The following is a 22,895-nucleotide window of genomic DNA, read 5'->3' as shown; positions in this document are numbered from 1 at the left end:
CTCAGTACATGTAATATGGAACTGATATCGTATTAATACAGGAGGATTAATTTCTTAATCATACAGTGCTATAACCTAGAGGAGTTTACAGTAATGCCAATAATTTGATACGCCAATGTAATAAACTGCGAGCGAAGTGAGCCATGTTCGGAAATGAAGACAGCAAAAACTTGAGGTTTCATGTATACAATTTGCTTCTTTATTATTATTATTATTATCATTAAAACCTGAAACCGAAATGCCTGTGCCCGTAGGCAGTGCCTACCCTGCCTATCCTATTTCTGCGCCACTGCTGTAGACATAGATTCATATTCGTGATATAAGAACACCGGGGTATTATAGAAAAAATATAGAACATGAATTCATGATTATTTCTGTAAACTGGAGTAGCGTGTCCTTATTCTGTCATGAAATATGGAATATATGTATTTCTTTCAAAACACTGTTACCTCTATTGCTTCTGGCAAAAAGAGGCGTATTCCCTGTACCATGTTTACCATTTACGTAAACAAATTAGCACTTGGTCCACTATGATAGAATATCTGCAAGCTGCAAGTCATCATGCGCACGCAAGCTATTAGGTCAGTCACCGGCACCGCGTATACAAAATTCCTGTGTCATACGGTTCGGATTCAGACAAGTGATAAGCTGTTCCGATAGATTAATGGTGGTAGAACAGCTACTGTAGTGTGGATACCTAGAATTATTTGTTCTTCAAGATCAAAAATTCATTCGTAGATCTATTATCTTAATTTGTAATGGGATCACTAACGAAAGGTAGGCGTGGTGGCCTGGTATTTGGCCACCTTGTATTTATGTATGTCATTAGTTGTTTTTAGATTTATTTAAACTAAGTAGCAAAAATGTAAATTTACGTTCCCATTAAAACAATCAATCAATACATGCAAATATCCAGATGCTGCAAGGTGAGTTGATTTTCACGTAAATAAATATATAAAATTGTTCCATCCCAATAGGAACATACCTCCGGTTGCCCAAACCTCCGAAATCTCGAGTTATCTATATAGTTAATCTAATTTTAGGAGTAATTTTCAACGAATTTGGAGTAATCTTAGACCAACCTAACTCAATTTTTAGTATTGTGTTACTATTTATTTGTTGTTATTTTAATATACCATACCTAGAATTACTTCTCTTTCATTTCCGTCATTCATTCTTAAACTTTTAAAACGGGGTGCGGTGGCTCAGTGGTAGAGCGTTCACCTCTGGTGCTTGATCTGTCCCGGGTTCGATCCCAGCCCCCGCCAAGTGAACTTTGTGGTGGACAAACACCGTGTGCGTGGGTTTTCTCGGGGTTCTCCCGTTTCCTCCCACTGTCTTCATTCCACCATTTCACTCATTACTCATAATCACCGTTTCCTTAGGCTAATCGGCATAACCGTGGGACGTAAAACACAAAGATTTCATTTTCATAAGCACTAACATTTCTTATTTTTACGCTTTATTTGCTCTTCACTAGATACGTATCCATGTGTATTGTATACTGCGCAAAGTCAATACCGTACTTTCCAACTGTTAAGTGTTGCAAATTACGCACTCTTGAAAAGTAACGGAAACAATGGATTCTTCTCATGTTTCCAACCACACTATAAAAAGCATCCTACCACAGTATAATATAAATAAACTTTTAGAGAAAGGATTGGGGGTCAACTACATGTTCATGGAACATCAAAAATTACAAGACGCATACGAAGATACTTCTTTCCTGTACCCAGCTGCCAAAGAAGAGAATACTGTTTATTTTCATGAAATACGAACTTCTCTTAACAAGAAATGCTTTCATACTGCCTTAGAAAGAGTTTAAGGAAGAAGTTGCATTGATAGTACAGATTGATATTAGGAGAATTGAGTATAACTACTGTGTGTGTGCACATATGACATAAAACACGATTAACTTTAAGACACGAACCAACTTGTGCTAGGTGGCTCAGTAAAAAAGCATGAACGGATCATGCTAAGTCAGGAAACGAATAAAGCCGGGAGACCCGAGCGGCAGCCATAGGATGCGTACATAGGAAACGAGCACGTTAGCGACGGTGAGTATTTGCATAAACGAGGATAGTGAAAAGCACATCATGTGGCATACAACACATGCCTTCTTGTGGCACATCTTTGCGAACCTTCTATGATTACTTTGTACACTGCCTTCACATAGCACTTTACTTCATCATGTCTTCTTATGAAGTACCACATGGTAAAGAGCATATTATTTACTTAGTGTTTCTATCTTGTACATGTAAGATTCCGATATATTTTGATTACTTGCACAATCCTGTTGTGAAATACATTTCTTCCCTGCATTTTACAAATCTATTTATCCATAAAATGAATTAGCAGTCAAAATTTTGCCCCATTTCACCACATTTGGTTCAGATACAACTCTCTCTATTATTATTTTCTGCTCTACGTCTCTGTATTTTCTTCCAGACATGTCCTAGATTAGTTAATAAGGGTGCCTTCCATTTCAACTCAGGCAAAAAAATAAATAAAAAATAAAAATAAAAAATAAAATTGTACCATCACCATCTCAGATATTGTTGAATCTATTTTTATAGCAACTATACATGTTTTTAAGAGACCCATATTTTATTATTTTATTTTATTTATTTATTTATTTATTTTTTTTTGTCGGAAAAAAAATTTCCATCCAAGTAATGGGCCATCAAAGACGGGGAGTACAATTTATGAATTGTAGAAGACATGGAAAATGGTCAACTTCGGAGCCTCACCATTCGGCTATGGAGACAGGTAGAGTTATAATTCTTGTTGTGATATGTACATAGGGATATAAATAAACTATATTTATTATAGTTTGGTTTGCGCATACGTATCTTTTTGTACATAAATTAACAAATGAACGTCAATTTATCTGAAAAGTCGAAGTTTGCGAATTTTTTTTTTGAGCACTTCCGGTTCGAATTTTAAAATTCTGTTTTCACGGTTGGAAAGACCTAGTTACCCGCTTTCCGAAATTTTGTATCGCTTCTATGTGCAACCGTTGTGTCGCAAAAAAATCGAGAAATTGTAAAATTTTCAAAAATCGCCATTTTCTCGATAACACCATCTTTTAAAATTCTGAAATTTTGTCAGATGGTTCAACTTTACATGAATAATAAATACACCAAATACCATTCTCGACCAATGCTTCATGAATTAATTGCAGCCTTTTAATGTTAGCGAAGTTTCGTTAACTTTAATGTCACAGTTAGCAACACTGGGAACAATAAAAGTGCAATGATTTGATGATGTTTCTGGTTCACATTCATTACATGAAAAATAAAAGGTTTTCTTGTTCCCAGTGTTGCTAACTGTGACATCAAAGTTAACGAAACTTCGCTAACTTTAAAAGGCTGCAGTTAATTCATGAAGCATTGGTCGAGAATGGTATTTGGTGTGTTTATTATTCATGTAAAGTTGAACCATCTGACAAAATTTCAGAATTTTAAAAGATGGTGTTTTCGAGAAAATGGCGATTTTTGAAAATTTTACAATTTCTCAATTTTTTTGCGACACAACGGCTGCACATAGAAGCGATACAAAATTTCTTTCGGAAAGCGGGTAACTAGGTCTTCCCAACCGTGAAAACAGAATTTTAAAATTCGAACCGGAAGTGCTTAAAAAAAAAAAAAAAAAGCAAACTTCGACTTTTCAGATAAATTGACGTTCATTTGTTAATTTATGTACAAAAAGATACGTATGCGCAAACCAAACTATGATAAAATATAGTTTATTTGTATTCCTATGTACATACCACAACAAGAATTACAACTCTGTCTCCATAGCCGAATGGTGAGGCTCCGAAGTTGACCATTTTCCTTGTCTTCTACAATTCATAAATTGTACTCCCCGTCTTTGATGGCCCATTACTTGACGGGATTTTTTTTTTTTTCGACAAAGCAAAAAAAAAAAAAAAGTGTCTAGTTGCTATAAAAATAAGTTTCAACAATATCTGAGATGGTGATGGTACATGCTCTGCCTGAATTGAAACGGAAGGCACCTAAGACAGTAGGTTTGAAGCACTACTATATTATGCTCTGTTGCCTGTTCATCTAATATCGCACCAATACGCGAATTCATACAGGTTGACAACCCCTGTCATACAGGTTGACAAGTCGCGTTACCCCTTGATAAATGCTAATGTAAGTTTTCCCGTTACCCCTTTATAAATGCTGATGTAAGGTTTTCCATTGTTTCTGATTGAGTCAACGATGACTGATATTTCCAGTTACTGTATTGAAGAACGTGGTAGTCCGGATTTGCCTGCACCACTTGCCTTGCCAGCACGAAGCTTAGATCTTACTACCTGTGATAATACGCTATGGGGGTTTATAAAGGACATCGTTGCACAAAACCGTTACGATACCACGGTTGAACTGACAGAAGCTGTGAAACCAGCTTTCACTCAAGTTACACCTGCAATGGTTCGCAAAATGTCGCATAGAGCTGGTGGCGTATTATACTTCGTCATGTGAATGGCAGTCGACAGATTGATCCATTGGACACTTAAGGCACGCTATACACTATAGGATAGATCCTAGGAAATATCTTACGATTTGTCCTAGAGTCAAAATCTCAACGTATATGGAATCAGATCGCATGTCATTTTTGTGTTCTGAACGATCCTACGAGATTTCTCTAGTTTAGAGCATGCTCTATTTCAAAATAATAATAGTAATAATATTTTGATTTAAGAGACGTAAAGTGGGAGAGAGTGCAAACAAAACAAATGATGAGGTATGTTTTGCTAATTTATCTTCTGATTGTGCAGGTTTACTTTTGGCGCACCACTCAAAATAATTGAAAAATTATAATTTGACACTAATTTCCTTCTTATTGTTTCCTATATGATTTGCACTGAGCGACATGAAAATATCTCACATGGCATAGATAAAATTCAAGGGACCACCAAATGCAATTGATCAAAAACTACAATTCTTTTACGATTTGCGTATAAATGCAGCGACCGGATGTATAGTTTTAAAACTATAGTGAAAAAAAACACAACCTGTGCTAGGTGGCCACTGAAAGCACGAATGCTATCTAACAGTCAGCGCAGGGCAAAGTGGGGGGTCGAGCGTTAGCAACAGATGCATCCGAAGGAAGCAGGCGCGTCAGCAAAGGTAGTGAAGACGAGTGGATTTTGGCATTGATACGAGTTTCAATAGCACTTGTCATGGTATCATAGCACTTGTCATGGTACTAGCGCTCCACTTGTGAACATAAATTATAGCTTCTGTCAACTGTGCAGAAGTACACCGATGGCGGAAAACAGTATCATTGGTCATCTTTCATGTTTTCACTTCAGTAAATGTTTCGCACAAGGGGTTCAGAAGTACGTAAAAATACGAAATTTACAGGAGAAATGAAAAATGCAAGTACTTAGTCCTAACACGACCTAACCAAATCTAACCTAATAAACTAAACTGACTGAAACTAACCTAATATTAATAGAAATAAGCGAAATTCTATCATTTTTAGAAAAGTATCCTGGACCCTATATTAATGTAATCTAACATAACCTAACACCGTAACTAACCTAAACTAAACTAATGTGAACAAAAACTACTGAAATTGTAACATTTCTTAGGAAAAATAGCTCACCCCTTCTGCTAAACATTGTCCCTCGCTTATTTTATCCGTCGTAAAACGGATGATTTTACACTAGTAACCCTACTCTTGTAAACATAAAATACAGGTGTATTACTTTGTATTTAATTCTATTGCTTGCAGAAATTCGTTTTTATAAATAGTCTTTTGCATGCAGAGTATTGAATTTTACTGTAAATCATCTAAAATGTGGTGTGCCAAAAGTACAACATCAACCTCCTGACTTTTATATTTTTAAAGATGTATCTAACTTAACAATATTATTACAGTATTATTATTATTATTATTATTATTATTATTATTATTATTATTATTATTATTATTATTATTATTATTAATTTTTCTGCCTTTCGACAGGTCCTGTGACAAATGAGGATGTTTTCTTTCAATATAAGATTTGGGCCTGGAAATGCTTCTTCCACTTTTCTCGATCTTCACCTTCCTCTTTTAACTCCCAATATTTCCTCGTATCTTAGAATAAGAATAATTTATTGTCGTTAAACAACATGATGATGTAATAGACAACGTCAAAATTTAAGTTTGCGTACATGTAATATTTACAATTTTAATTAATCAATACAATATTTTATATTTTACCTAGTACTACTTTTCTATTCTAATCCTGAAATTTCTTCCTGAAATTCTGAAATACTATATATACACTTTTCTAAGAGCCACTTTTTACAAAAACATTTAAAATTTTTAATCTCCATTTCTCTCACTCTAAGTGGCAACAGATTATACAATTTCATCCATATATATTTATAACTATTTTGAGTTTTGCACAGCCGCACATTGGGAATATTTATTTCATTTTTGCGCCTTGTATTGTGTGAGTGAACACTACTTCGAATAACATAATTTGTACAGTTTTCTTTGATATACATAAGGCACGATAATATGTACAAGGATGGGATGGTCATTATTCCAAAATCTTTGAAAAAATGTCTGCAAGATTCTCTCTCTGGAATTCCTGTTATCGTTCTTATCGCTCTTTCAAATCGTCGATCAGCTGTCTTCTTCTTTCTATCCCTCGCTTCCCTTCCATCTTTCCTTTTATGGCGGTGTGAAGAAGACAATTTCTTCGCAAGATGTGTCCAGTCCAATTGACCTTTCTACGAATGATGGTGGCTAGAAGTGTCCTCTTCTCTCCTATCCGTTTTAAAACATCTTCGTTTGTTTCTCTCTCTGTCCATTTTATATTCTCCATCTTCCTCCAACACCACATTTTGAAGCTCTCTAAATATTTATTCTCTAACATCCGTAATGTCCAAATCTGAACCATACAGTCCAATGCTCCATATATAGCACTTGACCAACTTCTTAAGTCCAATATTGAGCCTGCTACTTAAGAGTGATCGTTTTTTGTTGAATGCTTCTTTAGCTATGGCAATTCTTGGCCTCATCTCTCTGATGCAATAAGAGTCTCTCGTCAAAATACTTCCCAGATACTTGAAAATATCGACCTCTTCAAGTTCTGTTTGTTCTACTCTGGCCCGTAAGGGCGTGTTTCCACAGGATATTTTCATAACTTTCGACTTTTCGATGTTAACAATATAGCGCCTGGTATTAATATCAGAAGGATCTGCAGTGTAGTTAGCATAGGAATTCATCAATTTTGTACTTTATTAAATGGAACTATTTCATATTATTTAAAACCATCATTCGGTCAGACAGGCAAACTCTTCCGTGTATGGCACAAAAGGGTAGGATGTCCTGCGAGATATGTCATAACATTTTTCCGAAGATAAAACCTAAGATGTTTCCTAGGATTTATCTCGTAGTGTATAACTATCCTTAATGTTTCCTATCTCAAAAAAACTTCTCGAAAGCATTGTTCATGACATTCAGTTCTTTCCGTGTAGTTATTTACTTACGTTTAGTAGTGTATGTTACTTATTTTCAGAGATAACGGGGACTTTGTGGCCATCTTGTATAGTCCAGAATTTAACTTAGGTTTTCTTCGTAATTAGTTACCCTACATTGATGAACATTACTACCTTTTTTGTTACTCTCATCCTGACTTTTCGTCTGATTATGTTCATTTCCTCCAAATTTAGTATTTCAGGGCAGCTATCTGTGGCAGGTAATCTCAAATCCGTAATAATATTTTAATAGACCAGTGTGTAAATAATCAAAATATGTTGTGTTCTTACCTGTGAAACACGTATCTACGTGGAATTACGTTAATGAAAGCGTGCAGGTCAACTTTAAAAAATTATAATCCTTTCACGATTTGGTTTTAAAAAACTGCCTCCAAATATATGGTATAAAACTACAGTGCAGAAAAAACAAGCTGTGCTAGGTGGCCACAAAATAGCATGAATGTTATCTATCCGAATTAAGGCACGACGGAGCTGGGGGACAAGAGCGAGGGGGGAGGCATCCGAAGGGAGAAGACGCGTCAATGATAGTGAGTATACGCGTGAGCGAGGGTAGTGATAACATGTGGGTTTTTGCAATGATACGAGTTCCAATAGCACTTGTAATGGTTTCACACTAGTAACGCTACGTTTCTAAATATAAAATACAGGTTTTTTTACACTGTGCAGAAATATTCCACCTGTAGAGAAATAGTATCTAATCCAGTCATATTTCATATGCAGTTACTTTTAATAATCGTAAAGCACTTGTAAAGATTTTACACTAATAATCCTAAACTTGTAAACCTAAAATACAGCTGTATTACTTAGTATTTAATTCTTCCACCTGCAGAAATTTGTTCCTTACAAACATGTCTTTCCCTTCTGAACATGTCTTTTCTTCGTACCCTCATCCACATCACTTCTTTTGTGGCACTACACGCTCGCACCACACACTTTCTGGTACCAGGATGTAATGAAGTCTCCTTCTACCAACTTCTTTATTTTAATATCCAGATAATTTTACTCCTTGTCTACCTCTCTAATGTCTTTTCGTAGTCTAATGCCCTTGTCTTCATCTTTCACGTCTCTCATTAATTTCTCCAGCTGCCTTTTCGTTCCCTTCCATATTCTTAAACAGCCGTCTGCAAAACGAAAAAAAAAAAAGAGCATTCTTTTCTTCTCTTTTTATTGTCTCGTTCTCCCATCGGTTCATTACTATATCTGACAGTGCTTGACTCAAACAAGATCCTATATTGAGTCCTTTCTTCATTTTTATAATCAAGGAGCACGGTGGCTCAGTGGTAAAGGGCTTATCTCTGGTGTGGGGGTCCCTGTTTCGATCCCCATCCAAGTAAGCTTGTGGTGAACAACATCGTGTCTGTGGGTTTTCTCGGGGTACTGCCATTTCCTCTCACATTATAATTCCACCGATTTTTCATCGTCATTCACTTGCCTTTCATCGTCAGACGTAATAGTGGGATGTTAGACTGAAAGATTTCATTTCTTTTTTCTTTTCTTTCTTTCTTTCTTTTCTTTTTTTTTTAATATTAAAATTCTGTTTCTGATTATATAGTATCCACTATGTCTATAGTACTCTTCTTATTGTCCCAATCTTTATTTTCTTTCCTAGCATTTCTTCTTCTATTATTTTCACTATTTCTTTTCTCTTAGGACTCGGGAACATACTCTTAACATCAAGGCTAAATAACAGTTTTCTGCGTTCTTTCCCCTTAGTTTGTCTATCATCCTTAGTTCCTTTTTTGGACCATTGTCCCGTTTCTTTCTGATTCTCAAACAAGACACTTACAATTCCCGTTTCTGAGGAAGTATGAACAAAGTATCCCATAATTTGTAAACTAAAATTCTTGTCACCTTAGATTGTATCTTACGAAATTTGTATGGTGCTGACAAGTTGTTTATTTCTGAGAAGTTTAAAATCAGTTGAGTATGTAGGCGAGATTTTTAACGATTATTTCATTAAGATAACTAAATTTACCAGTACATCACTAAATATTCAACCATTTGCTCTAGCCAAGTACTAGAACGCTCACCTCTGGCGTGCAGGTTTATAGTATGCCGTCAAATTAATTTTAGAAAAAGTGGCTTAAATAACTCTCTAAGACATTCTACATTCTTTTCTTGCTTGAAATGGTTCCCTAAGACATTGTACACTTATTTTACTGGCGCATGCGCCCTGATATGTAATTGTGCACAAATTGTTAATATGCACGCGAATTGATGTGTGATAAAAAAGACTACTCATGCGAAAAACACGCATCAACCTGTATTTTTTTAAGTATTTTCTAAGACTTACTACAATTTTATATCCGATATGTGATACTTTGATATTTGACAACAAATTATAGTAAATATTAAATTGTATGTTTTTTCTTGTTACAGGTATTTTCATTGTTGCTGCAAAGCGAACACCATTTGGAGCATTTGGAGGAAAACTTGTGGAAAAAACATGTGTAGATCTTCAGGAGGTAGCAGCAAAGGCAGCTCTTGCCGCAGGAAACGTTAAACCAGAAATGGTGGATTCAGTTGTAGTTGGCAATGTTTTGAGCGTATGTCTTGTGTATATAATTTATTAATAATTCATTGTTAATTATATACGTGATATTACTTATTAGAAAGTAAATATTATTAAGCCAACACATAAACGATACACAAATCCAATGTGTGACAACGTAAGTACACTGGTGCTGAAAAAAATGGCGACCGTGGAGAAACGCATTTTGTAGGGAACTGGAACTTGGAAAGAGATAAAACAGTCTAATAAACATCGGACGGAAAATGATTCTTTCTCGGTGATAAATTGAGAAGAACGTGGGAAAATAAACTTTAAAGGTCGAAATCTGTGGGACCTATTACAATTGGTTGAGGAAATTACGTAGGAATTGGTATGAGCCCGATCTAAATATCCTTGTTTCAAATTATTAAAATGATAAGTAGAATCATTATCTCCATTAACTGCATCTATAAGAATTTTTACCAATTGATTTCGACTTCTTAAGCTATGGGCTTTTTCGCCACATTAAGTCACTCACGTGAAGATATACACTCACTTTATATACACATTTTGCATTTTTAGTGCAAGAATTCAAAGTTGGAAAGAGATCTTTTATTAAAGTGGATATCTTTTTAGAAAAATATTTCTCGACGATTTCTTTATGGAAGAATTGATAATTCTTCTGTATTCTTAATATTAACATTGAATGTGAAGTGAATTATTTAAATGAGGAAAGGAAGATACATAGTCTGAGAGAGATTCTAATATTTCTACTGTCTATTGCGTTGTGTTAAAGTGTCACTTCTTTCGTGTTTGCACTTATTATAGATTTATTTTATTCACTAACAGGATTCCCAATGATCTGCAAAACTTGGACAAGTCAGGGAATTCAGCTTACTTGTAAACAGGCAAAAAGTCAGGAGAATTTCATGAAAAACAAAAACTGTAAAAGTCGGGAGTTTTAAGTATGGAATTTTTTCTTCTTAGAATCCATGTCTCTTTATACCTTACCCGGGTATTTGGTAAAGGATATATATATATATGCTGCATGCATAGTAAATGAGGAAGGCCCTGATCGGGAAAAGTATAGTTGCTTTTGTTTACATTATATATAGACCTGGAAATATGTTAACCCTAACCAGGAAAACCTGGAAATGTCATGAATTTCGTGTACGTCAGATAAATGGGAAACGTGCCTAACTAGCAGAACTTGTATACCTCTTCAACCAGGTGACAATTTGATCTTAATTTTTCTTGTTGTTCCTTTCCTTCTGCATCTCACACTTACTGTTGTGTTTTGCTCTTGTTGACCTTCATGTTGAAATGTATACAAATAAATTACCAGAAAAGTACACTATATGCTCTTTTGATAATCGCTTCATTAGATAGTAAGGAGAAATATTTGGAAAAAGAGAAAAAAGAAAATTAAATAACAGAAGTAGTTGTGAAATGTCAGGTTGGCGCCATGTTGGAATGCCAACATGACGCCTATCTGGATGCCATCAAATGTCTAACTCCTGTTTAAAAGGAAAAAAAGTGACGTAAACAAAGTACAGTTGATGAATATTTACTGGTGCGTGCTATAGGATATAGTATATTTAAGAATACAAAAACATCCTTATAATAAACTAGTTGTTCCGACCGATACATTCTTATAATAAACTATCGTATGTATATCCTCGAAGTCAGGGACATGGATGCAAGAGACACCTGTTTGAACTGCCTTTTGTTCGTATCTGTTGTCTGGATTGGTGGCACCGATGCTATGACTGAAGGACACGTGCGCGAGAACGTGAAGTGGGCCCAACTGGAGACAAAGCAAATGTATTTTTTTTTTTTTTTTTTTTTCATTCTTCAAATGTGTATATGACGTGATTTTTTTAATAACAGAATTGAAATCACCCTCGCTCATGATTAAAGAGAAATAAAAGTAATGTTGTATAACAAGAATAAATTATACAAATACCCGTAATTTATATTTTCAAGTATAGGAAATTGTGATATTTAGGATTATGCGGGTCTTGGAGGTATGGAGTGAACTTGCATAGGATTTAATTTTAAAAGGTATTTCGTCCGAGTTATAGAATTTTACGGAATGAATAATTCCATCAACATGTCATATTTAGCAGACCAGTTGAAAAAGTCACATCGAAAAAGAGGCGAGAGATGCCTTGAAACTGTATTGTTATTAGAGATGCAAGGGCTCGGAAAAAAACAGGCTTTTTTGGGAAAAAAACTCGGTTTTTCTGCTTCGTTTTTTTGCGTGGGAAATTTTGTTCTTTTTTCAAACTTCTGCTTTAAATTGATAAAGCAGACTTTGTTTCGCTTCTCTATAACACAAAATGTCATTTAATTAGTGGTTGATGCCGATAATAATATAAAAACTCGAAAATAAACCATGAATTTCGAAAAGATATTTTAAACAATTTTACTTCAACATTTTTACATTATGAATTCCAAAGGATTAACCAATGTATATAATAAAAAAAAAATAACCTCCTATATACAAAAGTAAGCAGAGTTGGCAAGAATCATGGTTGTTTCTGAAAATGCCAAAAACCTGTTTTTTGGGGACAATTTAAACCAGGCTTTTTTGGGGTTTAAACCAGGTTTTTTAATTTAGATATTTTGCTTTATTCACAGAAATAAGTTTGTTTCGCCTTGGTGTCATTATGCAACAACGGGGTTATGCTGAAAGAGGTCCCATAAGCTTAAAGAAGTCCGGTCAGCAAATTTCTTAAATTGAGAAACTCCCGCCCTAACCATCGGGAAAGTCCCGTCATTATTTTAAATGTAAAACAATAACGGGAAAATCCTGTTATTGCTTTCCATGTAAAATTTAAAGGTCAACGTATTATAATCAGTACGCTAAATTGAGGTATTAAATTACAAATTTAGTATGTAGATATCACTGAAAGTCCAATCCAAGCTAATGTTGGAAGCTACGTAGGCAATCGATAAATTTTACCAATTTCAATTAGTATATTTAAGCAACCTTGGCTTCTTTATAAAACAACAGGCATGCAGAAATATATACTTTTGTTTCGTTTCGTTTCGTATGTTTAGGCTTAACATCCTTACGTAATACCAAGGTTATCAAGGAGAAGACTTTCGCTTAAAGTGACATCCGAACTGCTACTTGGTTTACACATGAAAGTAGGGTTGTGGTTCGACCGAGAATTGAACATGGGACACCTTGATTAAAAGGTGAAAAGGAAATAAGACTAATGCAGATGGTTTGACATGTTGAAACGTCACCATGAAGTTCACACGATTCGTATTTTTGTTCTTTTTATTTTATTTATTTATTTATTTTGGTTTAAACCAGTTATTAAAAAAAAGCTGGTGTAAACGAGCCAACCCTAAAAGTAAAAACTTCTTTTTAAAAAATATACAAATAACTATCAAAATTGTATGTAGTATTTTTACTTCAAAATATTCCATACCCTCTTTTTGAAACAAAATAAAATTAAACATAAGAGAAATACTTAGATTTATATGATACAATTAAAGGCTGCACATCTGGAACTTTTGGTTCTGTATATTCTTGAAATTCTACAGTTAAGTTTTTTATAACCACCATCAAAGGCGCCCATCAGGGGGGCAAGGGGGGGGGGCGCTCGCCCTCCTAGAGGAAAATGTACTTCAGAATATCGAAAATCCAATAGAATTTTTACATTAGTTACAGCAAAATTTGAAACTATTTTTGAAACGTCGCTTATATTTGCCCCCCCCCCCTTGGAAACCACGACATGGGTGCCCTTGTTTTGACCACCATCACGGTTTACCCAGTCCTCAAGTTTTCTGAATTTTTAACAAGAAGGATTCAACATATTACGGAACTCCCCCCACCCACCCCCAAGAAAGGGCTACGGAATATATTTAAGTTAAGCTACATACAACTGCACAACAAACATGACTAGGTGGTTGGCTTTTGCGCTTCTATCGGGAAGTCCGGGATTCAATCCAGTATTCGACCATTCTGACAAAGCATTCCTTCATTCCATCTGTGAATGTAGAAATAGTGCGTGTACTGGCCGACTAGGAGTGTAGGAGTTGGCCGACTTCCTTTCTTATTGTTTTTAAATAGTTATTATTACTAATTACCAGCAGTGACGGTTTTGCGAAGGTTAGGGGGTCGGTCTTCCGGACTGAAGCCTGTTCCCCAAAGTTGCGGAATGTCTAAAACGAACGATAAATCTATTAGTTATGCCTTTACTCATAAACTTTAAGCTCCCGTCAAATAAAAATCACGAATGTTTAGAAAAACTAAACATTAGTAGTAAGAAAACCCCTCCCAAAATACTTTTCTAAATTCGCCACTGATTCTCAGTATAAAATGATTTTCAAGGTTGTATCCGGAAGATTATTGCTAAACATATAAACGAAACGAAATATTAGTTATGCCTGTACTCATAAAGTTCAAGCACCTCCCAAATAAAATTAGGACTTTTTAGAAAACGAAACAATCAGAGAAACCCCTCCCAAAGTACTTTTCTAAATCCGCTACTGATTATTTGTATAAATTGGTATTCAAGGATGTATCCGGAAAATGATTGCTAAATCATTGCACAAATACAGTATAACAGAAATGTGGAAGTACGGTTTGACGGACATATTGAAAAACGTATGCTTTGACGGATATATAGAAAAACGTAAGTTTAACTTTTGTGCTAGAAGCTAGAGTACTAAGCTCTTAGAAATGAAAGACGGATGACAAACTAAAATGATCTAAAGAAGAAAAAAATGTCTATAGCTCAAAAGTTAAAATAAAGTTAAATATCCTGTAAAATTGCCCTCAAATACTACATTCTTCATGTTAGCTTTTTACTACATTCTTCAATTCGTAAAACATGTTCTCCATCCATCTTGATGGTGAATTACAGAGCTAAATATGGCATTTAGGTCATGGAATTCGTATCTAACTATAGAATATACAATAAGAAAGGTATTTGGATAGAAAAATCGTGAAATTGAAAAAAGCCAAAATTTCCAAAATTCTAGTTTTTTTTTCCCAAAAAAGCCGGCTTTTTATGTGAAAAAAACCAACGATTCAAAAAAGCCGCCTTTTTGCATCTCTAATTGTTATATTTTATTATAAAGGTGTAAAGTAAGATATTTTTTCTTTTACAATACAGGAGCTAAATTTTGTATTACCGGAATTTGATGGTTTTCTCATCAGTCAACAGAAATTGATAATTGCGAGTTTCTATGGAATATAGAAACGCTTTTAAAATCGCTTTTAAAATTGTATACTGTTTCAAATTTTGTATCCCACTCGAGTGTAGTTATAAGTAATGGACCCTTTGGAAATATTAATAGGAATAGCGGACACCCTATATTTAGTACTTGTTCGTTTTTTGTTGAAGTTTACTTTCTTTTTTGAGCACGACAACTGTATGAGATGTGGCTCATGGTTTAAGATGAAAAACGAACTAGTGCTGTTAAATAATTGATTCTTCGAATATCGAAAAGTGGATTATTCGCATGTTGAAAACGAATATTCAAATAATTTTAACAGCGCTAATCCGAACCTCCGAAATACAATGCTTTTCTGCCCGAATTGAACCCGGGGCGACGAGACCAATGGGAAGACCTATGTGTAATAGTATACTATGATGTTAATGAAACGTGGTTAATTATTGTTTGAACATCAAACATTTGAAGATATTGGCCACGCGAGTGTTTGTAGTTTAAGAAAATAAATAAATATAAATACGACTTACAGAAAAATTACTCAAAAGTTTATTTATTCTAAAGTTACATTGAAAGTTACTAGAAATTCAAGAAAAATTAGTTTAATTTGTATTCTCGGTATAAATAGATATTTTGGTACTGACCTAAAAGAGAAATTGGCGTATAATAATAAACAATTTTTGTACTTTCCTTTATTGCGTTTAGTGCAGTTAAATCTGTAAAGTTTCGGTAGTTCTTACTACATTTTCCCAACGGAATTGAGTTCCCTTATCACTTACGTAAGCAAGGTTGGATGATGATGAATTCGAGAATTTATGAAAAGCGGATTCCCTTATAACAACATTTGTTGCAGTGACAATTATTGTATGTAGCACTAGAAACCACAAAATCTTCATTGAGAAGACTATGGCTTGCACTTCCGAAATACAATATAGAGGTATTAGTATCGTACTTACTGAATTATGAAACACTGAAATATTCTAAACTATATGTAAATATTTACAAGTATACAGTATCTTACAACGTAACTTTAAAAGGTAATAAAAAATTAGTTCATATTTGACCGTGTAATATTCTGTGAGATTTGAATTAAATCGATTTGGATTCATTTTGTTAGACGCGATAAAGGTAAGAGCAAAACTTATCATTAATAATTTTTATGTATTCTGATATTGATATTCACATAAATATTTGCAGGTATCTTCACCAGATGCTGGATACATATCACGACATGTGTTGTTACGCTGTGGCATTCCTATCGACCGTCCAGCTCTTACCATTAATAGACTCTGTGGCTCAGGTTTCCAGTCCATTGTTAATGGAGCACACGTAAGTGTAGGCAGTTAGATATAGATAATAGCCAGGAGCACCGAGTTTTGAAAATCAGTAAAAGTGCTATAATTTTCCTTTTGCTACTCAAAGAAAATCTTTTTAATTCTTGCGAGACTTTTTACATAGTTCCCCACTAGTTTTGTATATAATATGTGATGTTCCTCTCTGAAATGATCAGATAATCCTGACGCAGAAGGATCATATTTCACGCCTTTTTCATGGTAACAATTTGTGACATGTATGCTTCTTTTTGTCACAGCAATATGTGTGTGAGAAAAATTAAAAGTGACCTGGTAAATTCTTGATACTATTTCTGAACAATATGCCATTAATAACGTCTGTAGTTTAACAGATGAAATATTATGGTGGTTTAAAGAATATTTCTGTATTTAGCATCATTAGATTTTCCCCTTATAATACATAACGTTCAAAATTTAATTTAAAAAGTCAATCATTCTAATATAATTCTTTTTGTCTGTTGCGCTTTTATATTTGTATGAATTTTAATTCTGACCTAAGATTAAACTTTCTTTCCATAAAGGAAATCATTGTGGGAGACTCGCAAATCGTTCTTGCTGGTGGCACAGACAACATGAGCCAGTCACCGTTTGTAATCAGAAATACGCGGTTTGGAACAAAACTTGGAGTCAACTATGCTTTAGAAGATGCGTTGTGGGTTGGCTTAACTGATTTACATTGCAAAACTCCAATGGGCGTCACAGCCGAAAATTTGGCCGAAAAATACAAGTTAACCCGACAGGAAGTGGATGAATTTGCTCTAAGATCACAACAGAACTGGAAAAAAGGTAATGAAAGGATACCGCCATGACAGTGTGGTTTGTTCATAAAATATAACGTGAGTAATCCCTCAGTGTAGATCTGAATCTAGACCTTATTCATATTTCTTAATTTTCAGTTTGGGTAAATAGAAGCTAGGACTGTCATTGGACAGAACACTCACATAAAGCTGTAGTTGATGAAATTTTGAATAAATATCATTCTTTTCATAGGTGCTAACTTCTTCTAAATTGAATATAATTGTTTTTGGGTAATCAGCCAGATGAACTCCATGTCGTCCAATGTTTCGAGAACTGACAACATTGTTCTCGAAATGTTGGACGACGTGAAATTCATCCGGCTATTGCCCGAGAACAATTATATTCATCACGACACCAGGAAAGCTTCAGTTCTTGTTCTTTCTTAATTTATTTTTAAATAAGGCTAATTGTAAATAATATTTTTATGTGACTCTTGTTTTTTGTAAATATTTCTATTACTTTTGGTAGGTTTCAGCTCTTTGATATTGATTAATTAATATGGTTTACGTCCTTATGCAACAAGGAATGGAATCTGATATTAACATAGGCTCCGAACAACGAGGACTTGAATCCGGTGCAGTTGGCAGATTCACAAGCTATTATGCAAGATTGACTCCCATAGTATAGGTCCATTCCTACCACACTATGTCGCCTCCAAGAGGACTGGATTACAAGAACAGGCCACGGTCCCAGCTAATAGAATGTGTCAAATATGCACAAAAATTGTCAACTATTCGTGAACAAACTGAAAATCAAATCAGGAGGGGATTGTATTGAACTACGCTTTATTTTCAACATAGAGAAATACTGATTACACATTTTCAGATATATAGTCACTTTTTCAACATGTCTCATTTCAACTGAATACAGTTGCTCCACCGATGTGGTGCCTATGCAAACTCTCCTGTATCCAATTTTTCGGGGTGCGACAACGTCCCCTCTTGGACAGCTACTGGCAGAGATTCGAAATCGGTAAAACAATAGTCGTGCAAGGATGCCTTCAAGACCTCCACTAAATGCGCTGTGATGAAAGTGGATTGGGACGCTTCTGGCTAGTGCTGCCCTCAGGTAACAGACCAATGTACTGTCAGTCGATATCTAACAAGCCACGCTCAATGTTGGATCTTAAACTGCGGGGCATTAGACAATTTAGATCAATGAACCACTCGTGAAGTTACACTTTTTTTTATATATATGACAGAACATTTCGAAATTTGTACGATTGTTATTAAAGGACCAGCTCAATATGGCAACTTTTTATTATTTTCTACTTAGTCCTTCATTTGTAGCCTTGCAGTTTGTCTAGTGTGTGAAGAAGGTGAAATATCACTTAAATTTCTAATACATATCAAGTTCTGCTCTTCGTTACACATATCAAGTTCTACTGAACTTTAAGTTGGAGGGTTAGTTTCGAAGTATTACTCTATAAGGGGATCGGAGTAGGTTAACTGTACATATCTGGCTGAAAGTACCTGTCATGCAGAATGTTGAGAGAGTGAATCTTGATTGTCCAAAAATTAGTTCCATTGACGTTGTCTTTCATATAAATGATAGATGTTGAAAATTGTAATTCTTCCTTCCGTGTCGACGCCGTAGCTATATAAAACGAGCTACAGTTCAATATAGAATTTCAACCACATGTGTTCCCATCAGAAATCGAATTCCAAAACGCAGGTACCAAGATTCGGATTCTGCGTTAAACTGCAGGCACTACCTCATATTGTATCAATACTAACAAGGGAGCAAAAGATTCGTAGGCAATTTCCAACTCTGTATCGTCTGTATACACAATACCATCTGGTATTGAATTCGCTGATGGTAAAATAATAAATGTTTTCATCTGGAGTGCTGAAGACCTGGTTTCGAGTATCGATACGAGTGTACTTGTTTCGTATTCCCCATTGTAGATTCACATCTAATTTATTTATTTATTGATAAATACTTCTGGGCATTACCGGCATTTATGGTTTTAAGCCTATTATCGCATATGAGGGATGACATCCATCTAAGCATACTATCCGGCGAAAGGGGAGGAGGAGAAGAGAATGGGGAAAGAAGGAAGCTGCCTGGGGCCTATAGATTAGGTACCATCTTGACATTTATCTGGTGTGAATGAGGTAAACCCAAGAAAAACTTTACTCAATGGCTGGCCTGAAAAAGCTGTTCCATCTTTCCACCGAGAATCGAACCCGGAACCGCTCGCACCACGCTACACGGGGCCACAATTTACGTCTAATAAACTCTAATGATGTAAAAGAGATTTTAAACTAAAATAGACATCTGTTTTTAATTTGAAAGAACGGTGCGGGTTGTCATTAAAAGTTTTGCACGTAGAGTATCTTAACTACAAGCATAAAGTTATTTTACTGTAGGTTGACTGCAGATACGATATCGGCGATAGCATTTCGGGAAGTCTTCTTGTGAATTGCAGTATGTGAGGGTCGTGTCTTACGTTTATTTACTACTATTATTTGTGTCCGAATGTAGTAGTTGAGTCTCAGTTGAAACTAATTTACATGTACGTATTACTAATTAGAAGTAAACATTAGAACTAGAATTCCAAAAATAGATTCGCATAAATCAATAACGAATGTAAATACAGTGCCGTTCTTTTTCAGCAAATGATAATGGTTACTTCAAAGAGGAAATGGCACCAATATCGCTTAAAATCAAGAAGAAGGATGTTGTTATGGACACAGATGAACATCCGAAGCCAGAGACTACTTTAGAAGGGTTGGCAAGGCTTCCCCCGGTATTTAAAAAAGATGGAAAAGTGACTGCAGGAACATCATCGGTATGTAATGTTTTGTTGCTGTATTTTATAAATAGTAACAGTAAGATCAAGAATAGTTATGTTGAAAACTTTATGGATCGGACTGGAAAATCCTAATAAAAAAGCCAAATGCCTTCATTCTGTGCGTTACAATAATTCCTAGTAATAATCAGTCACGATAATAGATGTTACCACCAGCGCTATCGCTTGCCTGCCTGCGATAATTAACGTGTTACTCAGTTAATTAAATGAACACATTGTTGTGTATAAGGAAGTCCTTGAATAATTGCACAAATATGATGTATAGTTTGGGGTGGTTGGTGGGTATACTAAAATAATAAATAAATATGTTAAATATAAATAGAGCTTTTAGGGTTGGGATTAAGAATTAAAATTCTGGGCTTCCAGCATCTATGGCCATGTTAGCCCATCAGGTATGAGGGACGATTTCCGTTGGAGATCGCACTTCCGAAGAAAGGGAAGAAAGAAATTGGGAAAAGAAGGAAGCGGGCTGGACCCATATGTTGTTTGTTGTGAATGAGGAAACCTCACTCGGGATGGCTGGCTTGAAAAAGCTCTTACGATTTGCTGACCGAGTGTTCCCACCGGAAATTGAGCCCGGGACCGCTTGCACCAAAGACGAGAGCGTTAGCGACTACACCACGCGGGGCCATCTAGAGCTTTTAATTAAGCAAAATATTTTAACCGTACAATATTTACTGCGGCCTAGAAAAAACTAGTTGCTGTAATTCATATATGCGTCTGTAATACACAGATATATATGCACAAAATATAAGAAATCTAGGTTAGTCTATCAAATGAGCATATGTGAGTATAAAAATGCGGTGCTATTAGCTTGTCCAAGTGGCATAACACAATATCTGCAGATGTAACTAAAGTAGAATTACTAATAAAATATTGATGATATATCAACTGATAACGGGAAAGATCGTAGACATCACTTTTGTACGTGTTAACAAAATTATGGTATTAAAAGTTAGTTTATAGGAGCATTTGATTTACAACTTCTAGTAATGAAATCCATAAGTTTTACGTCTCTCGCTTATGCCGACTAGGCTGGAGGAGACCGGTGGTGATGAGAAATGAATGAAATGGTGGAATGAAGAAAGTAGGAAGAAACAGGGAACCTCAAGAAAATCCTCGCACACAGTGTTTGCCCACTACAAAGCTCACTTGGCGCAAGGTGAGATCGACCACATGCACCAGAGGTGAACGCTCTACCACTGAGCCACCGCGGCGCGCATTTACAACTTCTAGTAGACAAAAGAACGACCAGATTCCATTTTAAAAATCATTTATTAATTTCCCGAAAGGTGAAACAGTGCGACTGGGTTGGAAATCAAACCAGCTTACTTTACAAGTGAGTTAGACACTACGTTATCCAGTCCTTTTCTTGACAAACCACGCAGCGTCTAGGGTGGTACTTAATTAGGTCACATAAGCTGTAGCACAACTGAAATTCCCTTGCGCCTCTTCATGGCCAAGCGTCAGTATATAGGTTGATGATTAAAAAAAAAAAAGGAATTTTCAATTGAGGAAAATCTTAGGTAAGGGTAGAAGCAGGAAAATATATTTTCTGATAGTAGTTTCTTGAATTAAAAATAAAATGAAAATTGTGTTTCAGTGGTGTCATACATAATACATTATAATTTTTATTAATAGACGTAATACTGTAAATTAATACCATGCAATATATCGAAAAAGTACTTATATAAGGTGCATTGCAAATTATAGGACCATTGCATATAGGTACTAAAAGAGTATTAAAAAAAAAGAAAAATAAATATGATGGGATATTTAATGTAACACTGACAATAAATGACAGTAAACAAAACAATTCCTACATATATTGTATGGCAGAATGGTTAGAAATACAAGAAACAATGGTTATACGAACAAATGCGCTGTTGCAAATTGATACAACCACTGTACTTAATACCTTATGTATGTGACCCACTTTTCGCTGTTAGTTGAAACACGCGATCAAACATGATATTAGTTACTGTAGGATGGAAACATCAGTTGCATCCTATGCATCAGTAACAGTATATTTCAAAGACTCAATATTGTCTACGTCCAGCATACAAAAGCTCACACAACACACACCAAATATTTTTATTAGATTCAGGTCCAGTGATATTACAGACCAATCCATTACGTGCTCGGTTTTACAGTAAAACTACTCTTTCGTGAAATTAGCCACATGTATAGTGACATTATCCTGTTAAAACATTTACAGAGATCCACTATTGACATTAGCGAAGGGAAGGAGATTATCTTCTATCTGATAGTCAGTGGCCGTCATACAAGAACGGGAAGTCAATTTGTTCTATAACCTGACCAGGATAGCTGTGCGGTTTTGGGAGGATGGCGCTGCTGTTGTGTTTACATCATTTTCTTGGCAAGCGCGGTGGGACAGGGGAGCGGAGAGTTTCACTTTGCAGTGTATCCAACGGTTTTTTAAAGTTGCAGTTTAGATGTTGTGCATAGTCTAATCTCTTTACGCTTAATAGAAAACGCCGTAACTTATGTATGTATTGTAGTGAACCATCCCTGAAGTAATGCAGATGTATTGTGAATAGTGATTTATCAATGGAAATTACCAATTTAAGAACAACATAGCACAGTTGACAATTCAGTGAGCTTCTACCGTGTAGCAGATTGTATAAAAATTGATTACGTTTTATTCGATTACATTATAAAACAGTAGCAGCCTGTAAAACGCAGGAATGACAATGTCAGTGACTAAA

At 35.2% G+C, this 22,895-nt stretch overlaps 1 protein-coding gene across 1 annotated transcript in view; it reads left to right on the top strand.

The window, feature by feature from the left end:
• Window positions 1–573: 573 nt before the first annotated feature.
• Window positions 574–22,895, top strand: part of LOC145673154 (3-ketoacyl-CoA thiolase, mitochondrial-like) — a 38,783-nt gene continuing 16,461 nt past the window's right edge. Inside the window, exons 1-5 of the mRNA XM_081742581.1 lie at window positions 574–777; window positions 9,894–10,060; window positions 16,399–16,530; window positions 17,075–17,339; window positions 19,970–20,145. Coding sequence (XP_081598707.1) covers window positions 759–777; window positions 9,894–10,060; window positions 16,399–16,530; window positions 17,075–17,339; window positions 19,970–20,145 — 759 coding nt within the window. The 5' untranslated portion in view covers window positions 574–758. The remainder of the gene's footprint in view (window positions 778–9,893; window positions 10,061–16,398; window positions 16,531–17,074; window positions 17,340–19,969; window positions 20,146–22,895) is intronic.

This window comes from Thermobia domestica, chromosome 16, assembly GCF_964235325.1.
Source record: "Thermobia domestica chromosome 16, izTheDome1.hap1.1, whole genome shotgun sequence".
In the NCBI taxonomy this organism is placed as follows: domain Eukaryota; kingdom Metazoa; phylum Arthropoda; class Insecta; order Zygentoma; family Lepismatidae; genus Thermobia; species Thermobia domestica.
The sequence above is the reverse complement of the archived record's forward strand: the minus strand, read 5'-3'. Positions and strand labels throughout refer to the sequence as shown.